This window comes from Oryx dammah, unplaced genomic scaffold (assembly GCF_014754425.2).
Source record: "Oryx dammah isolate SB20612 unplaced genomic scaffold, SCBI_Odam_1.1 HiC_scaffold_29, whole genome shotgun sequence".
Lineage (NCBI taxonomy): Eukaryota > Metazoa > Chordata > Mammalia > Artiodactyla > Bovidae > Oryx > Oryx dammah.
In genome coordinates, this window is record NW_024070213.1 from 10,176,015 (window position 1) to 10,199,256 (window position 23,242).

Sequence of the window (23,242 nt, forward strand, 5' to 3'; positions counted from 1 at the left end):
CCCAGGTGGGCCCAATTTCCCCCCAAGGGACACGTTGTGACCCTGCCCACCTGCCTCCACTGGCTTTCCTGGCCTGACCACCCCCACTCCTACACCTTCCCAGGATGGGCCTGGGGGCAGCCAGCAGCGCAGGGAGCTGGGGTGGGGGGTGGGGGGGCTGGCGGAGGAGCCCAGAGTGTTGGGGATGAAGGAAAGCGCTGGAGGCTCCACCTTCTGCCCTCCCCTCCCTCCCCTCCCCCTTCCCCTCTCCCCCCTCCTTCCTTCCCCAGCCCTCGGCAGCAGCTCAGCGCTCAGTCAGTCTCAGGCTGTCCGGCCAGGGTGGTTGGTGGTGAGGATTCGGGCTCCGTCCTGACAAGGCCCGTGGCCTGAGGCTCGGGGGCCCCCAGCCCCTCCCAACCAGCCCACCAGCGTCCCCCACCCCCAGCCCCCGAGCTGGACCGCACACCTTGGGACACGGTTTTCCACTTCCTCAGGACGAGCCCTAGACTGGAGGAGAGGTCCGAGGAGGTGAGTGAGTGCGCAGCCCGCTCCTCCCTTCCCGGGGCCCAGGCCTGAGACCCTGCGGTCGGGCGTGGGGCGGAGAGAAGCTGACCCCCGCGCGCCCCCAGCCCAGTTCCTCTTCTAGTCCCCCCGTCGGGGGCAGGCGGAAGGGAAGAAGGAAAGGTGAGCGAAAAGGTGGGAAATTCCAGGAGCCAGGATTAGAGCAGAAGAAAGAGTCCGTTTTTCTTCCTTTCCATCAACAAACCTCCACCCAAGAGGAGGTTTTTAAAAAAAAGAAAAAAAAAAAAAACAAACCCGAACCCACCCACAGCAAAAGGCGGTTGGGACCAGGTGGGGGTAGGACACGGAGGCGGGAGCTAAGAGGCCGAGCCCCGGTCTGGCATGTGCGGAGGCCCACGGGGCTGCGGTGGGTTTAGGGGCAGCCTGCCGGCCCCACCTTGGGACTGTGCCTGAGTCGCGTGCCGGGCCGCCGTCGGGGCTGCGCGCACGCCGCCCATCACGCCCTCCTTCCCACCGTCCAGGTGAGCGTTGGACTCTTCGCCAGAACCCCGGCGGCGGGCCCCGGGGAGGCGGCCGAGGCGGCGGCGGCGGCGGCGGCCGGGGGCGACATGGCAGAGGAGCAGGACCTGTCCGAGGTGGAGCTGAGCCCCGTGGGCTCCGAGGAGCCGCGCTGCCTGTCCCCGGGGAGCGCGCCCTCGCTGGGGCCCGACGGCGGCGGCGGCGGCGGCAGCTCGGGCCTGCGAGCTAGCCCGGGGCCCGGGGAGCTGGGCAAGGTCAAGAAGGAACAGCAGGACGGCGAGGCGGACGATGACAAATTCCCCGTGTGCATCCGCGAGGCCGTCAGCCAGGTGCTCAGCGGCTACGACTGGACTCTGGTGCCCATGCCGGTGCGCGTCAACGGCGCCAGCAAGAGCAAGCCGCACGTCAAGCGGCCCATGAACGCCTTCATGGTGTGGGCGCAGGCGGCGCGCAGGAAGCTGGCCGACCAGTATCCGCACCTACACAACGCCGAGCTCAGCAAGACGCTGGGCAAGCTCTGGAGGTGAGCGCCCCGACCCGCCTCCGGGGAGCTCCCGCCGGGCCCTCTACCCGGGCCCTCTACCCGCGGGTGGAATGGGGAGAGGCGCTCACGGCCTGGGCCCTTCTCCTGGGGCAGCCGTCTCCTTGATGGGACTGGATGGCCAGCTGAGGGCATCGGGCCCGCCCTTCCCCCAGTACCCCCTTGGGGTTGCGCTCGCGCTGGTCTCCAGCGGCCTAGGCCCCGCTCCCCAGCCGGGGCACTGGGCTGGAAGGCGCCCCCTCGCGGATGGAATTCTGCCGGTGGCAGAAGCTGGGGCCTGGGCTTCTGGGCCGGGTGGGCGAGAGTGAAGGTGGAAAGGAGGGAAGGCTGGTGGAGGCATCCACACCATAGTCGTCCACTAACCCCATTTCCGCAGGTGCCACTCAAGGGTGCCACTGCCCCGGGGTCAAGGGGGATGCGAGGGAAACGTCTGGGAAAGAACTGAAAGCCTGGCTGGAGAGGCAGGGAAACTGAGGCAGGCAGTGGAGAACTGCAAGGCTGAGATGGGGGCAGACAAGGAATTCAGGTCCAGGTCTTTGAAAGGGTGAGGGATGGAGGCCAAGCCGACCGCTGCAGGCCCCTGTCCTACCCCAGCCTCCTCCTCTGCACCCTTCTGAGATCTTTCAGACCCAGGACTTCTTCATCTCCCCAGGAAAGGGGACCCATGGAGAGGAGACTCCCCCTCCCACCGGGTCCCAGAGCTGCCAGGCTGGTCTCTTCCCCTCCCTCCCTCTCCCAGTCCAGGCGCCATCTTCCTTTCCAGGGCCCCACCCAGGATTGAGTAACCTCCTACCCCTCCAGCCCTGGAGCTGACAGCCCTGGCCAGGAGCAAAGGCTGGCCCCTTTCCTACCCAGAGTCCCTCAGAGTCCCAGGTTCTCTGGGAGCAGCTCAGACTTTGGGGGAAAAACATGCCCCTGAGAAGGAAGTCGGCCTCACCTCTGGCCTGGGGTTTAGGCTGCTCCCTTTTGAATACCTTGTTGACCAGGGCAATGCCACCGCCCCCTCCCCAAGAAGTCCTGGGCAGCTCAGAAAGAGAACAGGGGCTCCAGAAGGTGAGAGTCTGCAGAGGTTACCTGGTTCCCCGCCAGACTGTCCATGAGATAGGCCCAGGAAGGCAGAGGGCCCACCCAAGCCATGTAACAGCTGGTGGTAGAGCCAGGGCCAGAACCAGGTCTCCTGACGCTTCAGCCAGTGGTCTTCCCACACACCATCCTCGGTGACAGAAGTGGGTCACCCTCCCCTCTAAGACACAATCTGGAGGTTGTGCGGTGAGGGCAGAGGAGAGCAGGAATGAGGAGCATCCGAGCTGCAGAAAGTGTCAGGGGAGCCCGCCACCCCTCCCCTTGCCAGCCCCAACACACTGGAGCTTGGCCTAGAAGGCCAAAGGCTTAAGGTGGTGGAAGGAGCAGGAAAGCCCCCAAGAGACCAAGAGGAATTCGCATCCAGCCCCCTGGGCCTGGCCCTGGCCATGTGTTTGCTAAAGGCCTGGTGCTTCTTCCCCTCCCCGCTCAACACTCGGTTCACCCCAGCAGGCCCTGGGCTCAGTGGTCAAACTGCTGCGTTGACTCAGAGGGTCTAGCCTTTCCCAGGATCAGAGGTCAAAGCCAGCTCCTCTGCCCAAGGTCCATCCACATCATGGCAGGGTTCAGCCCAAGCCAGGACCCTTGGTGCCATGGGACAGAGACGAGCAAGGGAGAGACAGACAACCAGGAGGGAGGCAGACAGGCAGACAGAACAGGCCCTGGGGACCATGAGCAGACCACAGTGTAAGCCCAGTAAGAGCATCAAAGCAAGAATGGACCGCCCCCCTCCCACCTCTCCCCCACGCTGTTGCCAAGGATTTAAGGTTGGACCCTCCGTTGTCCCTGTCTGTCCCTGCTCCCCCAGCCCAGAACCCCACGTTGGGCTCCCTCAGAGGGACTTGTTCCTGACCACCCCTCACCTCAGGCTGTGTGCACAGGGGCCAACCTGAGTGTGGGTTGGGGGGCAACCAGGAAAGCAGGCACTGCTTACTCAGGACCCACCCCAGCAGTGGGAGGGTGACCAGACAGTGACAAGGATCAAAGGCTATGCCAACAGGGAGTGGGCTGCTTGGATCCTGGGTGGGGACCCCGGAAACCTCTGGACTTCGTTAAGCTAGCCCACCTCTCCAGGGGCTTCTCCTGAAATCTGCGCGCCCCGCCCCTCCACCGTCTCATGAATCTCAGGCTATCAAGAAAGGGGATGGCTAGCTGGGCAGAACTGGCAATCAGAGGCCCTATACCTGAAAAGAGAAAGACAGGCAGATTGTGTGGGACGCTGGAAGGGGGTCAGTCAGACACACCAGCGTCCAGGCCCTGGCTCGCAAGTGGCTAGGGGAGTGTGCCAACTGCTAACCTTCAGTGCCCTCCCAGGAAAGGCCTGTTAGATGTTGAGCTCATCGTGCTGGGGGTTCGGTGTATTGATTGACCCTCCTGGGGAGGATAATTAGAGCCAAGAGACAGGAAAGGTGGGGTCACAGGCTGGAACCTCCCAGGACCCTTAGGTGAGCGCCCACGGGAGCAGGGGGAGCAGAACCAGTGTGTCCTAGCGTGGAAGCCCCCCTGCCCCTGCCAGTTGGGGATTTCAGTTCGGGTGGGGAGTCAGCCCACCCATTCCCTCTCCGTTTCAGACCTTGGACCCAGAGGTGAAAAGCAAACAAGGGTTGTAGTTAGAGCTGTGGTGAGCGAGGGCTAGCGCTGGAGTCAAGATGAAATTTGGGATTGGGTTTCTGTGGTGGGGGAGGACGGATTTAAGAGCCTTAACAGAGCTGAAGCTGAAGGTCTGGGCGAGGCTGGGGTTGGGTTTGGGGGTAAGGTTGGCGTTGGGCTCAAGTTAGGACTGGGGTTGGGCTGGCAGACCCCACCCCCACCCCCAGGTAGGTTTCTCTCCAAGTTAGGGTGCTGGTGGGAACTAGCACTGGGAGGTGCCGATGGGTGCAAGTTGGAGTCTCCCCTCTCTTCTAGCCTGTGCCCCCGCTCACACTCCGTGCCCCCTGCCATTTTCTTGCGGATTCACATCCGGTTGCCAGTGGGCAGAGGGCACAGAGAAGGTTTGAGGTGGGAGAGGGAGTGCAGGGTCCCCTGCTATCCTAGGAGCCTATGTGCTGGGGCCATGGCTGGTTGAGGCACCCCCACGTGCCACCTCCTCTCCTCACCAGGCACCCACCTTTGGGCCTGCCCCACCTACCCTAGGCTGGCTGGGGGCGGGGGGAGAGGGTGCAGCTAGGGTGAGAAGGGCTGCATCCCACTCCCAGCCCCTGATGGTCTGCGGTCCCCATCCCATCACTCAGCTAGAGGGGCCCTTGGAGAGAGCTGGGCTGGGCTGGGCTGGGCCACGGCCCGGGGGGAGGGCAGCCGAGCAGGCTAAGCTGGAGAGGAATGCCGCTGCCTGCTAGGAGGTGCCTGGTATGACCACCCCCTCCCATCCTGGGCAGGGAGGGCCCCGCCTTCTCCTGACTGGGTGAAGAGGGCGCCCACGGGGGAGGGGGGTATAGGGGGCAGCTGGAGAGAGAGGCCCTTTGGGCTAAAGGACAGAGCTGCTTCTGGAGAGTCCCTTAAGTCTGGGGATCTGGGAATCTTCCCCCTGAGCCCCTCTTCAAAGCATCCTTCCTGCCTTCCTCACCAGGGGTAGCCCAGCCCTGAGCTTCCCTGCGGCCCCAGCCCTGGCTGGAGTCAGGTGGGTGGGCGTACAGTCTGCAGGGTCTGCGTTCCACTGGCTGGGCTCAGACTGGGAAGAGGGTCTGAATGCCCCCATCCAGGGTCTTGGAAGATAGGAGCTTCCTTTACCTTCTTGCACTCCCTCAACAAGGAGATACGATCGCCCCTTGAGGTGGGGGTCCGTGCATAGTGAGGGGCACACGCATCCTGCCTACCTCGGCCCCACCATGCTGGAATTCACAAAAATGACTCCAGAGTCGAGGGGTTCCACTGCAGGCCCTCTTGCCCACCACCTCGCAGGCGGCGTTAGAACCGCACCTGTTTCTCTGGGTGCTGCCCCCACCCCCCAATCCCCAGTCCCAGGCCCCACGCACAGGGCTTCACAGCCATTATCTTGGCCACTCCCACGCCTGGAAGTAGGTGTTACCCTTGTTCTATAGGTGAAGAAACTAAAGCTCAGAGAAGTGACTCTCCCACGGTCACACAGCTAGGAAGTAGCAGACACTGGGCTCTTTCCCCTCACCGTGCTGCTCCTGTTTGCACATCTCCAGTCCCAGGGAGCTCACCCCCTAACAAGGCAGCCAGCTCCACTTGCAGACAGCTTTGAAGAAAGAGTTTTTGGTGGCTCAGACGGCAAAGCGTCTGCCTGCAATGTGGGAGACCCAGGTTCAATCCCTGGGTGGAGAAGATCTCCTGGAGAAGGAAATGGCAACCCACTCCAGTATTCTTGCCTGGAAAATCCCGTGGACGGAGGAACCTGGTAGGCTACAGCCCGTGGGGTCGCAAAGAGTCGGACACACTAAGCGACTTCACTTTCACTTTTCAAACTGAAGGAAGCTCTATTGTAAGCTCTAGCCTAACCCCAACCGCAGGGGCTGCCTGGAGCGGCAGGCTGGTTCTTCTCTCACACCCCAGCCCGAGAGGTTTGGGGGCAGGGATGGCTGCCCTCGGAGGCTGTGGTGCCTTGGGCTCACATCCTCCAGTCCCTAGGCCAGGCAGCACGACTCCCACCCGGGACCCTGCCCGCCAGGCTCCCCCAGCCCCCAAGCCTCGTTTCTTCCAGGGCAGGCGCTCACGGTGGCCCTTCTGCTGTCTCCCCCACCCCAACCACCCCACCCCAGGCTGCTGAATGAGAGTGACAAGCGCCCCTTCATTGAGGAGGCCGAGCGGCTGCGGATGCAGCACAAGAAGGACCACCCAGATTACAAGTACCAGCCGCGGAGACGGAAGAACGGGAAGGCGGCCCAGGGAGAGTCTGAGTGCCCAGGCGGGGAGGCTGAGCAGGGCGGCGCGGCCGCCATTCAGGCCCACTACAAGAGCGCCCACCTGGACCACCGGCACCCGGGCGAGGGCTCCCCAATGTCAGACGGAAACCCTGAGCACCCTTCGGGTGAGCCTGGGGCTGGGAGCTCGGGTGGGAGGAGGCTGTGGGCAGCGGGGAGAGGCAAAGACTGGAGGAGGACTTGAGACCCGAGGCTCTGGGAAGGGCTGGCTGGGCTGAGTTGTGGCCCAGCTGGGCTTCAGGGGCCCAGTGGCAGTTCAGAGGGGGTTCAGGGGTCAGGGGAGGTGGCTGGGCAAGAGGGCTGTGGTCAGGACTATTAGGAGGAGCATTGGTTTGGGGTGAAGGAGGCCAGTGGGCCAGTTACACCAGAGAAAGGTGGGACAGGACGATTCTGAGAAACAGGAGGGCAGACAGAGGACAGCGCGTGGCCTCTCCTCCACCTCCCAGTCTGACGGGGGAGACACGGCATGTGACATTGAGCACGTGGCATGGAGGAGCCAGACGCAGGGCATCCTGTTTCATTCTCGTTGGCGATGAGCGCAGCTAACGGTAACTGAGTGCTTGTGCCGGGCACCACGCTGCTTGCTTTGTGTGTGTTAACTCGCTCAGTCATCTACACTGTGATGAGGCAGCCGCTGCCTGCACTCAGACCTCAGCTGTGTGGCAAATCACTCCCATGCTACAGAGTAGACTCTACAGAAAACTGAGGGTAACTTGTCATGTAGATGAGGGCTCCAGGGCCTCTGCTGGCACCATAGCTACGTCCCTTGTGCTTGTAGCTTACAGGACACCGTGCTTGGGGCCAGGCTCCTGGCCAGTGTCAGTGAGCAGAGCTCTGCCTTCAGAAGACACACTCCAAGTCCTTTGTGCCAGACCTGGAAGCAGACACCAGGCGTCCAAACGAGACGCCAGGGTCCCTGGAGCCTCCTGTCGCCTCCCATGGTCCCTGGTCCCTCAGGAGCCCACATTCTATAGAGGGATGAGCAGTGATGAAAGCACATGAATTAAGTACAGGAAGAATCAAGGGCACGTGAAGCCCATGCAAGACCCAGAGGGAGCATGACCTCTGGGGAGGAGTCACCCCCCTGTCCACCCAGTCAGTCTCCAAAAATATCCAGCTGCCAGTCTCTGGTCAAGGAAAGCCTCCAGAAGGAAGCCGTGTTCTCAACTGCTTGGTATCATCTCTGTTTTACTGATAAGGAAACTGATAAGAGAAGATAGGGGGTCTGCCCAGGGTCACACAGTAAGTGACAGAGCGAGAATTCAAACTCAAAGTCCAGACGCTTTGGCCAGCACAGGACTCAGCACTGCCTCTGGTCTGATGGAGGAGGCACAGGCCTGCCCTCAAGGAGCGCCTGGCTTGCTAGACCATGAACACGGTCTCTGTCCGACGGGATCCCCCATCCAGCCATCCCTCCCTCACACTCCTTTGGAGATTCAGGAGTACACACACACAAGACCCTGGATCGTGTACAGAGCCAGCTCACTCTATTACTGTGGGCCTGGCTTTCTCTTCCCCATAAACAGCCTAGCTACTCCTCCTCCCCAAGCCCTTCCCCACATCCCCAGGGCAGGGCAAGCGGTATCCTCCACTGGTCTCCTGAGCCCTTCACCCATCCCTCACCATAGCACCTGTGATGCTGCCCTCCAGCCCTGGGTGCATCCCTGGATCCCCTACCCCAAGACCAGGAGCTTGTGCAGACAGGAACCATTTGACTTCTTTGTATTCCCCTATGCCTGGCAACCGTGCCTGGAGCCTAGCGGTGCCCCCTAAGTGTTTGCTGAATGGACCTGGGAAGGGGCAGACGGACAGACAAAGGAACGGGTAGCACAGGTCACTCACGTCAGTACTTTCCTGGATGGGCAGGGAGAAGGCAACTGGAGGGATAGTGGGGCCACGCAGTGTGTGATGGGAGCTGAGAGCGTGGTCGGGGGTGCAGGGTGGGAGGGAAGGTTTCCTTGAATAAAGGGCACTTGAGGCGGCCTTGGGTGGAGGGATGGGGCGGGAGATGATGCATCGCCATTTGGGGCCTGAGGTGGTGGTGGTGTGCAGACGAGCCAGCCAGAGTGATAAGGGCTTGAGAGGTGAGCAGGGCGGGCAACCAGCAGAGGCCGAGTGTGCTTAAGAGAGAGCGGACAAGCTGGGGCCTACAGGCCAGACTGCATCGGGCTGCATAGCTGAGGAGTGCAGGGAGGGCAGCCGACTTCAGCTGGTGTGAGGAAGACCCTTCCAATGGGGACAATGGAACTTGCTCAAAATGAAGCAGGCCTCTCCGGGAGGGGTCGGGGGCGAGAGAGGGGAGTCCTATCCTGGTAGGAGAAAAGACTCATTCCTAGGACTGAGGAATTTCATAAATGACTGGACATCAACCTAAGATCATTACATAGCCAAACGCCACCGCAGGCCACCCCAAACACGTTAAAACGAACAAGGCCGAGCTGTGATGGGTCCTTAGCCTCCCGGAGGCATCGCATCTGAAAAATGAACCATCAGCCTCTGACCTTAGTTCCTGCTTCCTCTCTCTCTCTGTCTCTGTCTCCCTTCGCCCTCTAGGCCAGAGCCATGGCCCGCCCACCCCTCCGACCACCCCAAAGACAGAGCTGCAGTCGGGCAAGGCAGACCCCAAGCGGGATGGGCGCTCCTTGGGGGAGGGCGGGAAGCCTCACATCGACTTCGGCAACGTGGACATCGGCGAGATCAGCCATGAGGTAATGTCCAACATGGAGACCTTCGACGTGGCCGAGTTGGACCAGTACCTGCCGCCCAACGGGCACCCGGGCCACGTGGGCAGCTACTCAGCAGCTGGCTACGGGCTGGGCAGTGCCCTGGCTGTGGCCAGCGGACACTCTGCCTGGATCTCCAAGCCTCCAGGCGTGGCTCTGCCCACGGTCTCGCCACCTGGCGTGGACGCCAAAGCCCAGGTGAAGACGGAGACCGCGGGGCCCCAGGGGCCCCCGCACTACGCCGACCAGCCGTCCACCTCGCAGATCGCCTACACCTCCCTCAGTCTGCCCCACTACGGCTCCGCCTTCCCCTCTATCTCCCGCCCCCAGTTTGACTACTCTGACCATCAGCCCTCAGGACCCTATTACGGCCACTCGGGCCAGACCTCCGGCCTCTACTCGGCCTTCTCCTACATGGGGCCCTCACAGCGGCCCCTCTACACGGCCATCTCTGACCCCAGCCCCTCAGGGCCCCAGTCCCACAGCCCCACACACTGGGAGCAGCCGGTATATACGACGCTGTCCCGGCCATAGGGGGGGCCCCCGACCCCCATCACCACCCGTCTTGCCCTGCCCCCTCCCCCAGCCCTCGCGCCCTGTTCCTCGCCCATCTCAGGCCCGGTGGCGGCAGAGGAGGAGGCCGCAGAGGCTGACAGCTGAGGGGAAGGCCTTCTGTCTGGCTCACTGCCTTTGATGACCCACCCCGTCCTACCCAGGCTCTGGCCCAGGCGCAGCCCCGGGCTACTCGGCTGGGCAGAGGAGAAGGAGGTAGCTTGTTGCCCCTAAACTGAAAAATGAGGGGCTGTACCTTCCCCCCCAGGAATGACCCTCGATCCCAGGATCTGAGCAGACCCCACCCACCCTCCTCTGGGAGGGTGAAGCACCCAGGGTCGGTCGGATGGGAATCGGAGGCCTAGCCACTCCTGTGCCTGTGTTTCCTCTTCCGCGAGGAATAGGGGGTCTGACCTAACCCATGCACCCAGGCCACGTGTCTTAAGAGCAGGGCCAACCAGAAACCTGCGTCAGGGACTACTGGGGCTCCGTCTGCCCCTGGGTGCGGGGCGCTGAGGACAGCTCTGAATCGCCTCAAGGGAGTGGGGGTGGGATGGGAGCTCAGAGGGAAGTCTCCTCAACCCTTCCGTGCTTTGGCACAGAGGCCCTCAGATCCATTTCGATGCCAATAACCTCGTTCTTTGTCTAATGGAGCAAAAGGGCCCAGGTCCCACTCCAGGACAACCTCCCAACTTTGAGGCACACCCAGGACGTGAGGAGGCCGGGACCCCAGCAAAGGATTCGGAGACAATTCACAGAGCCTTTCTCCCGGCTCCCACCAGCCCCCTGCCCTCCAACCTCACCAGGCTCTGTGGTCCTTGCGCTCTCAGCCCCAACTCCTTGGGCTTCCCAGAGAGTTAGAGCTGCTCAGGCCCAAACCCTCGGCTCCAGGGGGAGACCCAGGGCCCAGCACCCTGGTTGCTGGCAGCAGGCTGAAGACAGTAAACTCCTGACATGTACATGCTGCCCTGGCCTTTTGCCCTTTGCCTCCCAGTGGTATTTGAATAAAGTATGTAGCTCTCTTCTGCCCCCATTTTCCTATTCTGCAGCCCTCCACCCCCAAGTCCACATGTAACTCATTACTGCCCCCCCTCTTATTTATCTCAGTAGCTCCCTCTGCCCCCCCTCCCCTCTGCTAGGTACTCCAGCCCCTATTAACTCTGCATTAAGCATTCCACATAATAAAATTAAAGGTTCCGGTTACCTGCTTGGTGGGCCTGACCTGGTCTCTTATCCCTGCACCTCTGCTTCCTTAAATGCTTTCTGGAAGTAGCTAGAGGGTAGAATGCAAAGGACAGATAATCCAAAGGTCCCCTATCTCACCCAGTGCAGTAGCTCAGGACAGCCAGCATCACAGTGGGGTCAGTGGGTGCTCAGAACTGAGGCCTCAGACCGGAGCTCTGCCCCCAGCCCAGCTATGTCCACACTGCAGGTGGGCCACTTGCCGGCTCAGCTGGAACTCCACGAGTGCCTTCCAAGCAGCCCATTCTCGCCCAGCAGAGAAGGGGCCTTGCAGACTTCAAGGAACAAGTATGTGAAAGGTAGATCAGGTCTGTCTTGCTGTCTGCAGTCAGTAGGCCTGGTCCTTTAGGACAAGTGAGTGGGCACTCTCTCACTGTGCCTTCCACTTGCCACCTCCCCCAGCAACACACACACACACAGGTCCACACCAGGATCTAGCAGCTGCCCATGTCTAAGTATAAACTAGGATGGCAGACATAATAACCATCTAATCCTTGGGGTTTCCTCCCCAAAAGCTCTTTGCTCAGCAGAATTCCAACCTGCACTCTGGGACCTGGGGCCCCTCCACCTCAGAGACAGGAAATTTCTTCTCCACGCTCCATCGATGGACAGCTCTGATGGCTGAAGTCTCCCCTCCCACCCAGTTCATAGTGACATTAATAGCTCCCATGTACTGGGTGCTCCCTGGCTGAGTGCTTTACATCCTTCTGGCCTATGAGGGAGTGTTCCAATCGTTATCCCAATTTCCCAGATGGGGACTTGACACTTTGAGAGGTGGTTGCTAAGAAGTACTGGTACACAATCTGAAACCAGCTGACTCCAAACCTTGCACCCTTAACCATCGTCTCTTCCACCTGCCTTATTTCCACTTGTAATCTGAGGCCATGCTTCCGTCACGGCTCCAGACCAGCATCCCTAGATCCAGTATCCGTTTCTATCTGTGGGCTCCAGCCCCTCACCTCCTAGTCAGTACCTCGGGTTGGGAAGGGGGCACCAAGAACTAGCCCAGTCCTCCAGGGTGACCAGACCGCCACCTGGAAGCTGTGTTGTGCAAGCTCTTCAGGCCACTTCGCCAAAACTGCTGGCTCCCATGAAGTGTAGTGGTAACTACAAATCCTTCCTCTTGTAGATAAAACCTGCAGCCAAGTTGGACCACCCTGAACTGTATACAAGTGGTTTTCTGCTGCTTGGCTGCTGTGTTGTAGATAAATGCAGGATTTTTTTACTGGTCTTGAACAGATTTCATCTTTTTGCACTTGACCATTTTCCCACCTATATTAGATCCTTTGGAATTCTGAATCCAATTTATAGCTCTCATGAGCTTCATGTTTGAAACTTGAATATCCTCATTCAGGTTACTAAAGAAAAAAGATTGGAATGAGAGGGACAGACCCTGTGTCCACCACTGAAAACCTCTCCATACATTCTATCATCTATACTCGTAAAGCTGTCCAGTCAATTCTGAATCTAATTGTCACCTTGAAGTAACTGCTTCTCTATCACAGCCACACAGACTGCCTAATGCCTTGTTCAAATCAAGGCTCCCTGTATCTGTGGCATTCCTCCAACCTACCAGGCCGGTAACCACTGGAAAATAGAAAATTCGGTTCCCTTGGTGATATTCTTAGAAACCTTATGCTAGCTCCAGAATCTTTTATTATCCAAGTGTTTTCAAATATGCAATAGCCTATTCTAGAATTTCGTTAGGGGGTCAATCAGTCATGCGCTCCTAGTTCTTACAACCTCCCTTTTCCTCCATCGAGAAGCAGGACATTAGTCCATTTCTAGCCTGTCCAGTTCCTCCTATGTGCTCCCCTGTTCACTGGGATTGTGCATGTAGAGTGGGCAAGGCAGGTGGGAGGGGCTACACCAAGATGAAATCACCACCTGCATGACCTCAACGAGACTGGAGAGTCACTGGGGATACAGGAGGAGAGAGAATGGCCCGCAGAAGTCAGAAGACCTGGCTTATGCTCATGCCTTAGACCTGAGATTCCTGATGAGCTCAGGCCTCAGTCAAGTAGTGGCTCCGCAGTAAACAGAGAAGGGACAGGTGTATCTGGAGAGGGTCGAGGAGACGGTGCTCTGGCCGGGCCAGCTGAGTAGCAAGGGCCCGACTCTGTGAAAGCGGAGCAGAATGGAGGGAGCAGGTGGGAGGGTAAACACCCCTTTCTCTTATCTCCTCTGTACCCTATCCCCTAAGGGTTAACCCCCTCCCTCCCCCAGCCCCTCTCTCCTCTGCCACCCCAGCCCCATCTCCCTTTAATCACATCTGATACTGAGCGGCCCAGCAGGAACAAAGAGACCATTTAGAGAAACGGGGCCGAGAAAGTGACCCCCGCACTCTGGGGCGGCCGCCTGGATGCCAGCACAAAGGCGGCATTTCAGAGCTGAAATTTCAGCACCCAACTTGATTAAAGGATTCCACAGGCTTGGAGGAGGGTGGAAGGGGGTGCGAAGTCCACTGCTCCCTGAATTAACCCTTCTCCAGAGCAGCAAACACCCCTCCCACTCCTGGGGATGCTCGTCACTTCCACCCTGTCCAGGCTGCACCCACCCCGGGGGCCTCGCCTCTTATAGAGGTCAGGCAGGCCTGGCTCTTCATCTTCCTGGAAGCGAGGGCTGGCAGCAGACTGAAGGTCAAGGCTGGAATATTCAGGGAAATGGGTTTCCTTCTCATCCCTATTGGTGTCAGTATACACCCTCTCTTTGTTGTCTGCCCCCACACCCCAAGGGAGGGAAGAACCAGTGTGATCGACTGGATTTAATGTCATGCCTTGAACCCAGAAGCCCTGCTGCCCTGCCCACCATCACCCTAGCACCCCTCCTTACAGGGATCAGAAGCTCCAGGCAGAAGGGAAAGGACACCTTCCAGAGCCTGGGGAAAGAGACAGTATGGGTGTGGCAGACCAGACGGGTGGGTTGTGGAGAAGAGACTGGCGGACGGGGAGTGGTCTGACAGGTGGGGAATGGGAGGGGTAGTGTGGCTGGGATGGGCAGGTGTTCGGCCCCTGCTCCAGCTGCTGACTTGCCCAGCGGGGCTCTCTCGGGGAGGGCAGATCACTGCATCCCCAAGCTTCCTGCTGGGGGCACTGGCTCCTGAAAGGGGATCCCAGCCCACGATAAGAGGCTCGAGGCAGGTCCTTAGGAAAACAATGGGTGGCTTGATGAGACCTGCTCTGTGATACTCCTGAGAAGGGAGAAGGCCCTGCAGCCAGTCCACACTGGAAAGGAAATTGGGGGTTTCCGTGGCAACCAGCTCCCTGGGCACAAAGCCTCGTCTGTCTGCTAGGAAGGCAGCCGAGGTGTCTCCTGCAGCAGCCTCTGCTCTGGTGGACTGCGAGATGGAGGGAGGCATGCAGGGGAGCCCAGGGGGTCAGGGCTCTGGTGCTTCTTAAAGAGCTGATGGTCCCAGGGCCACTGGGATGTGCACCGCCTCCAGGCAGCAGGATGGTAACACTGAAGACGCAGGTGGGCCTCACAGGCAGCGGGAGGCAGAGGGGGTTGAAAGGTTGAAGAATTTACTATTTACACGTATAAAGACTATAAAAGACTATGAGACGAGCCACGGGCGGAGGCCCAGTCCAGAGGCTGACTCCGGCTCAGTCGGTGATGATGAGCTCGTCGACGCCCCAGTCTTCGTAGCTCCCATCGGGCAGGTAGCGGCGAATGATGATGGGGATCTTCCGGGCCCTGTGACCGGGGGGAGATCGAGGGACAGGGGTGGTGACCCTGGCTCTGCAGCAGAGGGGCAGCAGGCGCAGAGGGCAAGGGGGGAGAAGCCTTAGGGGCATCCTCTTGAGACCACGGATGTACTTTGTAGGTAAGGAATTTCAGCAAAAAAAAAAAGTCCCTGCTTCTCTGAGTGTGGGACCAAAATCTACAAAGGGCCTGCCATCCCACAGCGAAGGGCAAGGCAGAAAGCAGAGGGATGTTGGTAAGGCCAACTGCAGCAGGAAAAAGGGACGATGGGACAGACAGGGACGGTCCATGTCTCGTCAGTGTCCTCCCCTCCCCCTTGGCCTGTCCCCTCCTCCCCGGTGAAGGGCTGACTCCCAAACTAAGGGTCTACAGGAACAAGACCACACGTCCCCAGCAGGGAAGTGCGGGAAGGTGCACAGCAGAGCACCCAAGGGATGCCCCCAGGGCTCTGGAGCCGCACACCAGGATCTGGGTGACTTACTTGAGCTCCTTCATGGCGATCAGTAAAGGATCTGTCTCCCCCTCCAGCTCCACCATCACAGGGGCGCACATCCTGCAGGCGTAAGGACAGGTGTGGGGAGATCAGGGGAGAGGGCCCAGCATGAAGCTGGGCAGAGTTTCACAAACAGGATCAGATCAGCGCCCCAGAGCTCACCAAGAAAGGGGCCCAAGAAAGGACACCTTCCAAAAGCGACAGGTGCGGAGCAGCAGTCCAGGGGTGCTGACAGTGAGGGAACTTGAGTGGCAGCCAGTAGACTAGGCTTAAACTGGGCCTGAAAGACCCTGAATCTCTCTCCAAATCTCAGCATCCTCATTTGAAAATGAAGACAAAAAGCCCTGCCACGCCTACACAACAATAATGCTAAAACGCTACTGGCTACAAGCAAAGCCTCACTAGGCGCCATAGCTGCTCTCCACCCACCACGTGGATGTTTCATTTGTAGTAAGCACTACTGCTACTTCCGTTTTACTGAGGAGGAAACTGAGGCACAGGGAGGTCAGTAATTTCCTCAAGGTCACACAGCCAGTGAGTGGTAGAACCAAGATTTGAACCCTGAAGACTCCTCTCTACTATTCTGTAACACCTCCCATTAAAAACTGGTGATACACAAACTGAAACCAGGTACTGTGAAAGGGACAAGCGTGAGCTTTCATTACTGGGTCGTGTGACATTCATCACGTCCACCACCCCGGCCAAGGACCTGCCCCAGGGCCCGTCACAGACTCCTGAGCCCACGGCCACAGCAGAATATTCCCACACAAAGGACCCACATGTGCAAGAGCTCACCCTCTGACCACTCTACTCACCCTCCAGCCCTGCCTCAGGGCCTATCTCGCCTCGTTTTCCTTCTCTGTCTTGGCAACACCCCCTGCAGGGGTCCTGCTCCTCTAGCCCCTACACAAGGCCTGTGGTCAGGCTCTCCCCTGCTTACCTCTCTTCCTTGATACCCCATGGCCATCAGGCAGGCAGGACCTCCTCTGGCCCCCGCTCACCTCTGCAGTACTTTCTCATGCTACCTGCCTCTATTCACCCCACATTCCAGCCACATCAAACCCCTATAGCTTCTTATGCAGGCCCTGTTGTTTCCCTTCTGCATCCTCACACGAGTGCTTCCTCTTCTTACAGGCCTGTGAGAGGCTCAGATGTCTCCACCCTGGAAAGCACATGCTGAAGCCTCAGGGCCCTGACTCATTTTACACACACTTCTCTCAACACCACTGTCACTGAACTGTGACTTCCCATTTGAAGTTTTCCAAACAAGACCTGGTGGTCCAGGACCCCAAGTTCTATTCTAGTGCAACACCTGGCCCACAGCAGAGGGTCTAAAAGCAGACAGACCAGTTCCAGGCCCATCTCCTCTAGGAAGTCACCCTTATTGATTCCAACTCAAGTTTACACTAATGGACCCCATACCTGATAGGAGAGCGTGCTAAAAATACAGGTTCCCAGGTTCTTCCCCAGAGCCGCTGAACAGATGCTCTAGTGAAGGAGCCTGAGAACCTACATTACCAAAGCTCCCCTGGTGATGCAGACAACCAGCCAGTCTGAGAGCCACCAGTTTGCACTAAATGATCTTCTAATTTTATTGATAAATATTCTGATGTCTGTCACTCCCCAAAGCCTGAAAATTCCCCGGGGCAGAAACCAAGTATTTAACTTTCTCTATATCTTCTCTCAATAATTATTTAAACTTCCCCCAACGTTTAAGAATGTGGCAAACTGCTTTCCCTGATGTGCATATGCCTTATTTCTTTCAAGATATGAATAATTCAAGAGCAGTCATTCATCCAGCCCTGCTACATTCACAGGAAATGTGAGAGTGTGCCCTCAATGTCTCCACCAGGGGTTCCAAGTGGCAACCTTCCTTGGAAAGCAGCCACGGGGTCGCAGAGAGTCAGCCACGACTCAGCGGCTGAGCACAGCACAGCACAGTTGCAACCATTCAGCCACCAGATGGGGCTAATGAGCTGGCGTGAGACTTCATCCACAAATACCCAAGAAAACATTGCTCAGCTTCTACTACTAAGCACAGCCTTCCCTTGTAGCTTAGTTGGTAAAGAATCTGCCTGCAGTTCAGGAGACCCGGGTTCGATCCCTGGGCGGGGAAGATCCCCTGGTGAACGAAATGGCAACCCACTCCAGTATCCTTGCCTGGAAAATCTCATGGACACAGGAACCTGGTGGGCCCCAGTCCATGGGGTCACAAAGAGTCAGACACAACTGAGCAACTAACACTAAGTGCAGGATTACAGGCCCATAACTCAAGACAAGCTCCAGCCCTGACTGTCCAAGGGCTTACAGCAGCTGGGAAACTACCAGACAGCCTCTAAGCTCTTAATCTGAAGGAGTGCTACAGCCCCAAAGGGTTGGACAAGAGTCTTAACCTCCAAAGGAAAGCAGGACACTGGGCCTTGTTTGGAATGCCTGCTCGACTGTCCACCCAACGCATGCCCATCTTCTAAACTGGTCACTCAAGGGACCAGTGACATCTTTTCCAGTCTTGTGCCCCAAGCGCTTGCCATTCCTCTACCACAATCCACACGTTTGACTTCACTTTCCTAGTGCTATTTCTGGCACCTAGGAGACCTTCAAAACCACGTCGCTTTATTCTCTTCTCTTCTTTTGTTTCTCTTGTAAAGCATCAGTCTCGTCTGCCTTGGGTTCTGAGTATTTAGAACGGGTTCCCTTTCCCTACTAGACAGTAAACATCTAGAGGACTAGGGAATTCTGTCTTTAATCCTCTTTACACCTCCAAAAGGCATAAGCACAATATCTTATTTGATGCTGAAAGACTTTAACTTGCATACACTTTATTTGTTTAAGAAACAGATTATGAATTATTCTTCCTGCCGGGTCACGTTCAGCAGACGTGAATGCCACCCATCTAGCACTCTACAAGGATGGAAATGTCCTCTATCTGTGCTACCTATCACGGTAGCCACAGAGGCTACTAGGCACGTGAAATGTGACTAAGGAGACAGAAACATTGAACTCCTATCTGCTGCTGTTGCTAAGTCGCTTCAGTCGTGTCCAATTCTGTGCGATCCCATAGACGGCAGCCCACCAGGCTCCCCCATCCCTGGGTTTCTCCAGGCAAGAACACTGGAGTGGGTTGCCATTTCCTTCTCCAATGAACTCCTATCTAGTTTTACTTAATTTAAATGGCCAAATGTAGGCAGCAGTGACCATACCTGTGGTGCAGGCCTAGAGGATCCTGACCCCAGCAACACTGAAATCATCCTACGGGGTGCAGCTCTCAACTCATGCAGACCAGCAAGGGGTGCAACCAGGCTGGCAGGAGGCCTCCTGCTGCCAAGTGAATGAAGAACAACGGTTTCCTGCCCCAATAGGACCCTCCACCGAGTGGTCACCTTCACTCCACAGATAAAGTCCAACACTGTTTGAAAACTTTGGGCAGGGAGCACACAGATTGAGCATCACCGCTCCCCTAGCATATTTATCACCCCACAACTCTGACCCCAGCTTTTCTTTCAAGCCTGTTTCCCACTCCTCTCTTCTCGAAGCATCCCTCCTCCAGGTGTCCACCGTTTCCCCCAGCAGCTGGTAAGAAGTCTGAGATAGGGCTCCTTTCCGCAGCCTCCTGTTTCCCTGGGCAGGACCTGCCATGAGAGCAACAGTAACACGGCTGCCCTCTGTGTCTTCCCACTTAACTCTCGCCAGAACAGAGGAGGAACTCATCTGACGGGGGAGCCTGGCAGGGAAAGCCAGCAGCTGTGGCCCAGCCTCTTCAAGAGCCCTTGCTTCCTCAAAGCCACCTGCCCTCAGGGGGCCGCTTTTGGGTCTGTTCTGCACGAGGCCCACGCCCCCGCAGACACGGCCTCTGACCTCTGCAATGCCTGTGGCTGATGGGTGGACATGTGAGCATTGCACATTGTGACCTGACCTGACTTGGCTACTGGCTGGCTCCTAAATCATGTTGTTCTTCAACAAGTTCCCAACTTGGGAGAGAAAGGAAGGGTTGCTAATTTCAACCCCCCACACCCCCGACCACTGCTCTGTGCTTCCACACTCCTAGTGCGGCCTCAACGTGGAGGGCTCTCTCACTCCCCTGGGCTGGCCCCAGTCTACTCAAGAACCACCTTAAGCCCAGCGGGAGCTGCGGCGGCACCCCCAACTACCCAGCCCACAAGGGTCTAGGTCTGATCTTATTGCATTTATTTTCGCTTCCCCACCTGACAGGCGGTCATCATGCTCTGTACACTCACTGTTACTCTCTACTGTTTATGTCCTCTTCCCCCAACAATCTCCCCGAGAGCAGGGGTCTAGCACAGTGCCTGGCACATGGGATGGCACTGCCTTTGTTTAGCCTGTGAGAAAGGGACGGGTCTGCTGCCAGGCCGGGCCATTATCAACAGCTCGGAGGCTCCCTGTGGCCTGATCAAAGGACACGATGGTGAGGGGGCTCATACTCACGCAATCTGAAGGGCTCGGGTGCCCAGCACGCGGGCTCGCTCATACTTGGTCATATATGGTGTGGTGATTCGTTTCTGGTTGGCCTGCGGTCGCTCTCCAGAAGGGAGAATCTCAACGTTCTCCTGGCCCTCCTGGACACGAAGGCAGAAAAGGGGAAAATCTCAGGCTGCATTACTGGGGGTGGGGGCGGGACAACCATAACAGTGACCATAAGGCCCCCACGCTACTGCTTGTTACGTGCCAGTGACCATGCAACTGCCTCATTAACACCTCACCTAATCCTCGCAGAAACCTTATGAAGCCGGGATTACAATGCTCATTTTAAAGGGTTGGACAGTTAGCCAACGTGGCCAGAGTCTCAGAGCTAGTGAAAGAGGAATCGTGGTCGGGAGTCCAAAGCCAGCTGCCTCATCCAGCAGAGAGAGTTGGCCCCATACAAAGAAGTCTTTGCGCACAGACAACCTCACCCAAAGCAGGAAGAGGAAGAAGCACCCCATCTTTACATATGTATATATTTAATAATCACAGACATGATAAAGGTGCTGAGAGGGAGTCTCTGCTCTCCAAGAATTCACAGTCCAGCGAAAAGGCAAGAGTAAACAAAACATCAAGTGCTATGAAAGTGTGCCAGTGTGCCACAAACCACACAAGAAAGCGAGGGGCATCTACCTCATCCTGGGGGTTAGGAATAGAGTCCAGAGATGAGACTTGGGCTAGTCTCCAAGGATGAGTACGAGCTGCCAAGCTAACAAGGAAAGAAAGAAAGGGCACTCCAGGCAGGCTGAATTGCATATGTGCAAAGACACAGGAGGGAAGAGAGTGTACTCAGCCTGGATGCCTAATTATGGGGTATGATAAGCCCCAAAGGTGCAAACAGGGTAGACAGGAGAATAAATTCTGTAATATAAAATTAAGCCAACAAATATTTACTGAGTGCTTACTCTTTGTCAGATAGCATTCTAAGTGCTTGACACAGAGCAGTAAGACAGATAAAAGTTCTTTCTCCCATACAGCTTTACATTATAATACAGTGAAAGTGAAAGTCATTCAGTCCTGTATGACTCCTTGTGACCCCATGGACTATACAGTTCGTGGAATTCTCCAGGCCAGAATACTGGAGTGGGCAGCCATTCCGTTCTCCAGGGGATCTTCCCAACCCAGGGATCAAACCCAGACAGGTCTCCTGCATTGCAGGTTGATTCTTTACCAGCTGAGCCACGAGGGAAACCCAAGAACACTGGAGTGGGTAGCCTATCCCTTCTCCAGTGGATCTTCCAACCCAGGAATACAGTGAGATGAACAATAAATAAAATTAGTAGTAAAATGTGCAGTATAAAAACAGAGAGAAAAGACAGGGAGTGTCCGAGTGGTGATGTTGGAGGAAGGAGCAAATGCAGTGATTTGAAACAAAATGGTCAGGGAAGGCCTCACTGAGGCGACATGTAACACAGACCAGAAGGAGGCTGAAGAGCAGGTTGTGTGCATAACTAAGAAAAAAGGAAGAGGGAGCAGCACAGTCAAAGGTCCTGAGCTGGACTTCCCTGGCATGACAGGGATTCCAAGAAGAGATAAGCTCACAGAGGGAGCAGGCGGTCGGATCACGGAGGACTTTGTGCATGTTCTTGACTCTTATTCGGAATGAGATGAGAAGTGACCAGACGCAGGTTCTGAGCAGAGGAGAGACAGAGTGACTGAAGATTTAAAAGGATCACTCTGGATCCTCTGTTAAGAATGTTCTGTAGAGGCTAAGGGCTGAAGCAGAGAGAACACTGAGCAAGACCAATAGTAACCAATCGTGGGTAGGAGAAAAAGTCGACTCTGGCAGCAGAAAGGCAAACAGTAGACTCAAGGCAGGAAAACCGGTAACAAGTTTCTGCAGTAACGCGGATGAAAACCAATAAAGACCTAAACCAGGTTGAGGCACTAGGAATAGAGAAACGGGAACAGGACTGAACTACATGGAGGAGGCAGAATCAAGAGGAGAGAGATGGAAAGGCATCAGAAGAACAGAGAAGAAGGCTTCTGACTCAGTGAACAGATAACCGCAGAGTGTTAGGCAGACAGGAAAACCCACACAAAAGAGGGCCTTCACCTTACCAATCTAAAAAAAAATCAAGGGATCCCTCTCTCCAGAAGACATAAAGCACTTCTTCCTCCACCAGTCACACAGCACAGAAAACCCTATTTTATCTAGTTACCCTAGTTACGCCGGTAACTCATCCACCAAGCTGCTCAAGCCAGAGACATGGGAGTCATTCCTGTCATCTCCCACTTTCTCAGCCCCACATCCAATCCATCAAAATCTCTCATCTGTTTTCTCATCACAAACACTACCAGCACCCAAGTGCAAGCTACAGATGTCACCTGGATTGCACTCTAATTGGGCTCTCTTTGACTCTTGGTTCTCCCAACTCATTCCTCACTGGATCATGCCACTCCCCAGATCCCCAAAACTTATCAGCAGCTTCCCGCGAACCCTAGGCTACAAAATCTTGGCTGATCTTGGCCCTCACCTCTCCAGCTTTATCCCAGGTCACTCTCCCCCTTGCTCTTTATTTAGCCCCACCCTGCTGAGCTCCTGGTACATAATAAACATTCAGCACATGTGTGCACAATGAATGAAGGGGCTATTTCAACTGAGTAAACTAACTGCCCCAGAAGCCATGCTCTGTTGGCCTTTGGGCCAACCCTGTAGGACTCCTCCACTACCCAGGGCTAGATCTCCCCTCATTCTAACTGGCAGTACCCTGACCACAAACGGGAGGCAGAGGCATGCAGTCGGCCATCACTGGCCAGGCTATCTGGCAGCTTGGGCTGCAGAGAGGGGAGCCCAAGGCTCAGTACTGACCTCCTCGGCATTCTCCAAGTCATCGAGCCCTTCATCCTCCTCCACATCATCAAAGTCGTCTCCATCAAAACTGCACAAGTGTAAGAAGCCCGTCAGTTAGAGCATCACTTACTAGAATCAAAGTGGGCAGAAATCTGAGTCTCATGTGATACGTAGGAGGCTCTCAATAAATATCCACCTAACCAGTGAATCATTCAATAAATCAGTCATCTGACGTCCTCATCTTAACTATGGGCCTCTTCTAGAAAGAGACCCCAGCTGAATCAACATTTGGTACAGACATAGAGCCCGACTCAGTGGAAGTTTGCTGAAAGATACTTTTTCACTGATCCTCTCTGGACCCTCGAGCCGGAGCCTTTTCCGCGCCCATCTTCTGGCCGGGTCTATGCTCCCAGTTCCCAGCCTTTCCCTTCTCCGGCTCTGCGGACCCCCTCAGCACCCCCAGTCCTAAACCTCTGGCTCAACTTCCTTCGACCCTAGCTCCCGCTTCATCCGCCCCTTCTGAGTCTTCGGAAAAGTCACTTCGCTCCCTCACTCACTTGTCCTCGTTGTCTGACATGACGCCCGCGCAGCAACCACCGGGTTCCGCGACCCAAACCCGCGTGGAGACCAGCGAACAGCGTACCTCCGCCTCGCGCGATGCCAAGAGTACTCGGCGCCTGCGCCGTGACCTAGAGGTAATCACTTCCGGGAGGCAGGCGGGGCGATAAATATGCA

General features: G+C 56.8%; 2 protein-coding genes across 2 annotated transcripts; one reads left to right on the top strand and one right to left on the bottom strand.

The window, feature by feature from the left end:
* The first annotated feature begins 322 nt into the window (after window positions 1-322).
* SOX10 (SRY-box transcription factor 10) lies at window positions 323-11,005 on the top strand. Its single transcript, XM_040233290.1, has 4 exons — window positions 323-507; window positions 1,023-1,543; window positions 6,361-6,629; window positions 9,076-11,005. Exons 2-4 carry the CDS (start codon window positions 1,110-1,112, stop codon window positions 9,777-9,779), a joined length of 1,407 nt encoding a protein of 468 aa, XP_040089224.1. The 5' UTR covers window positions 323-507; window positions 1,023-1,109; the 3' UTR covers window positions 9,780-11,005.
* Window positions 11,006-14,540: 3,535 nt separating this feature from the next.
* Window positions 14,541-23,208, bottom strand: POLR2F (RNA polymerase II, I and III subunit F). The gene is made up of 5 exons (XM_040233325.1): window positions 23,065-23,208; window positions 22,526-22,595; window positions 19,678-19,808; window positions 15,223-15,294; window positions 14,541-14,732 (listed from the first exon to the last, which is right to left on the bottom strand). Exons 1-5 carry the CDS (start codon window positions 23,082-23,084, stop codon window positions 14,642-14,644), a joined length of 384 nt encoding a protein of 127 aa, XP_040089259.1. The 5' UTR covers window positions 23,085-23,208; the 3' UTR covers window positions 14,541-14,641.
* Between the last annotated feature and the right edge of the window lie 34 nt (window positions 23,209-23,242).

Excerpts from the sequence above, each read along its gene's own strand:
- POLR2F (XM_040233325.1), bottom strand. The coding sequence starts at position 23,084 with ATGTCAGACAACGAGGACAA. Across the intron at positions 15,295-19,677 it reads ACCCGAGCCCTTCAGATTGC|GATGTGCGCCCCTGTGATGG; the intron begins GTGAGTATGAGC and ends TTACGCCTGCAG. Across the intron at positions 14,733-15,222 it reads ATCGCCATGAAGGAGCTCAA|GGCCCGGAAGATCCCCATCA; the intron begins GTAAGTCACCCA and ends CCCCGGTCACAG.
- SOX10 (XM_040233290.1), top strand. The coding sequence starts at position 1,110 with ATGGCAGAGGAGCAGGACCTGTCCGAGGTGGAGCTGAGCCCCGTGGGC. Across the intron at positions 1,544-6,360 it reads ACGCTGGGCAAGCTCTGGAG|GCTGCTGAATGAGAGTGACA; the intron begins GTGAGCGCCCCG and ends ACCCCACCCCAG. Across the intron at positions 6,630-9,075 it reads AAACCCTGAGCACCCTTCGG|GCCAGAGCCATGGCCCGCCC; the intron begins GTGAGCCTGGGG and ends TTCGCCCTCTAG.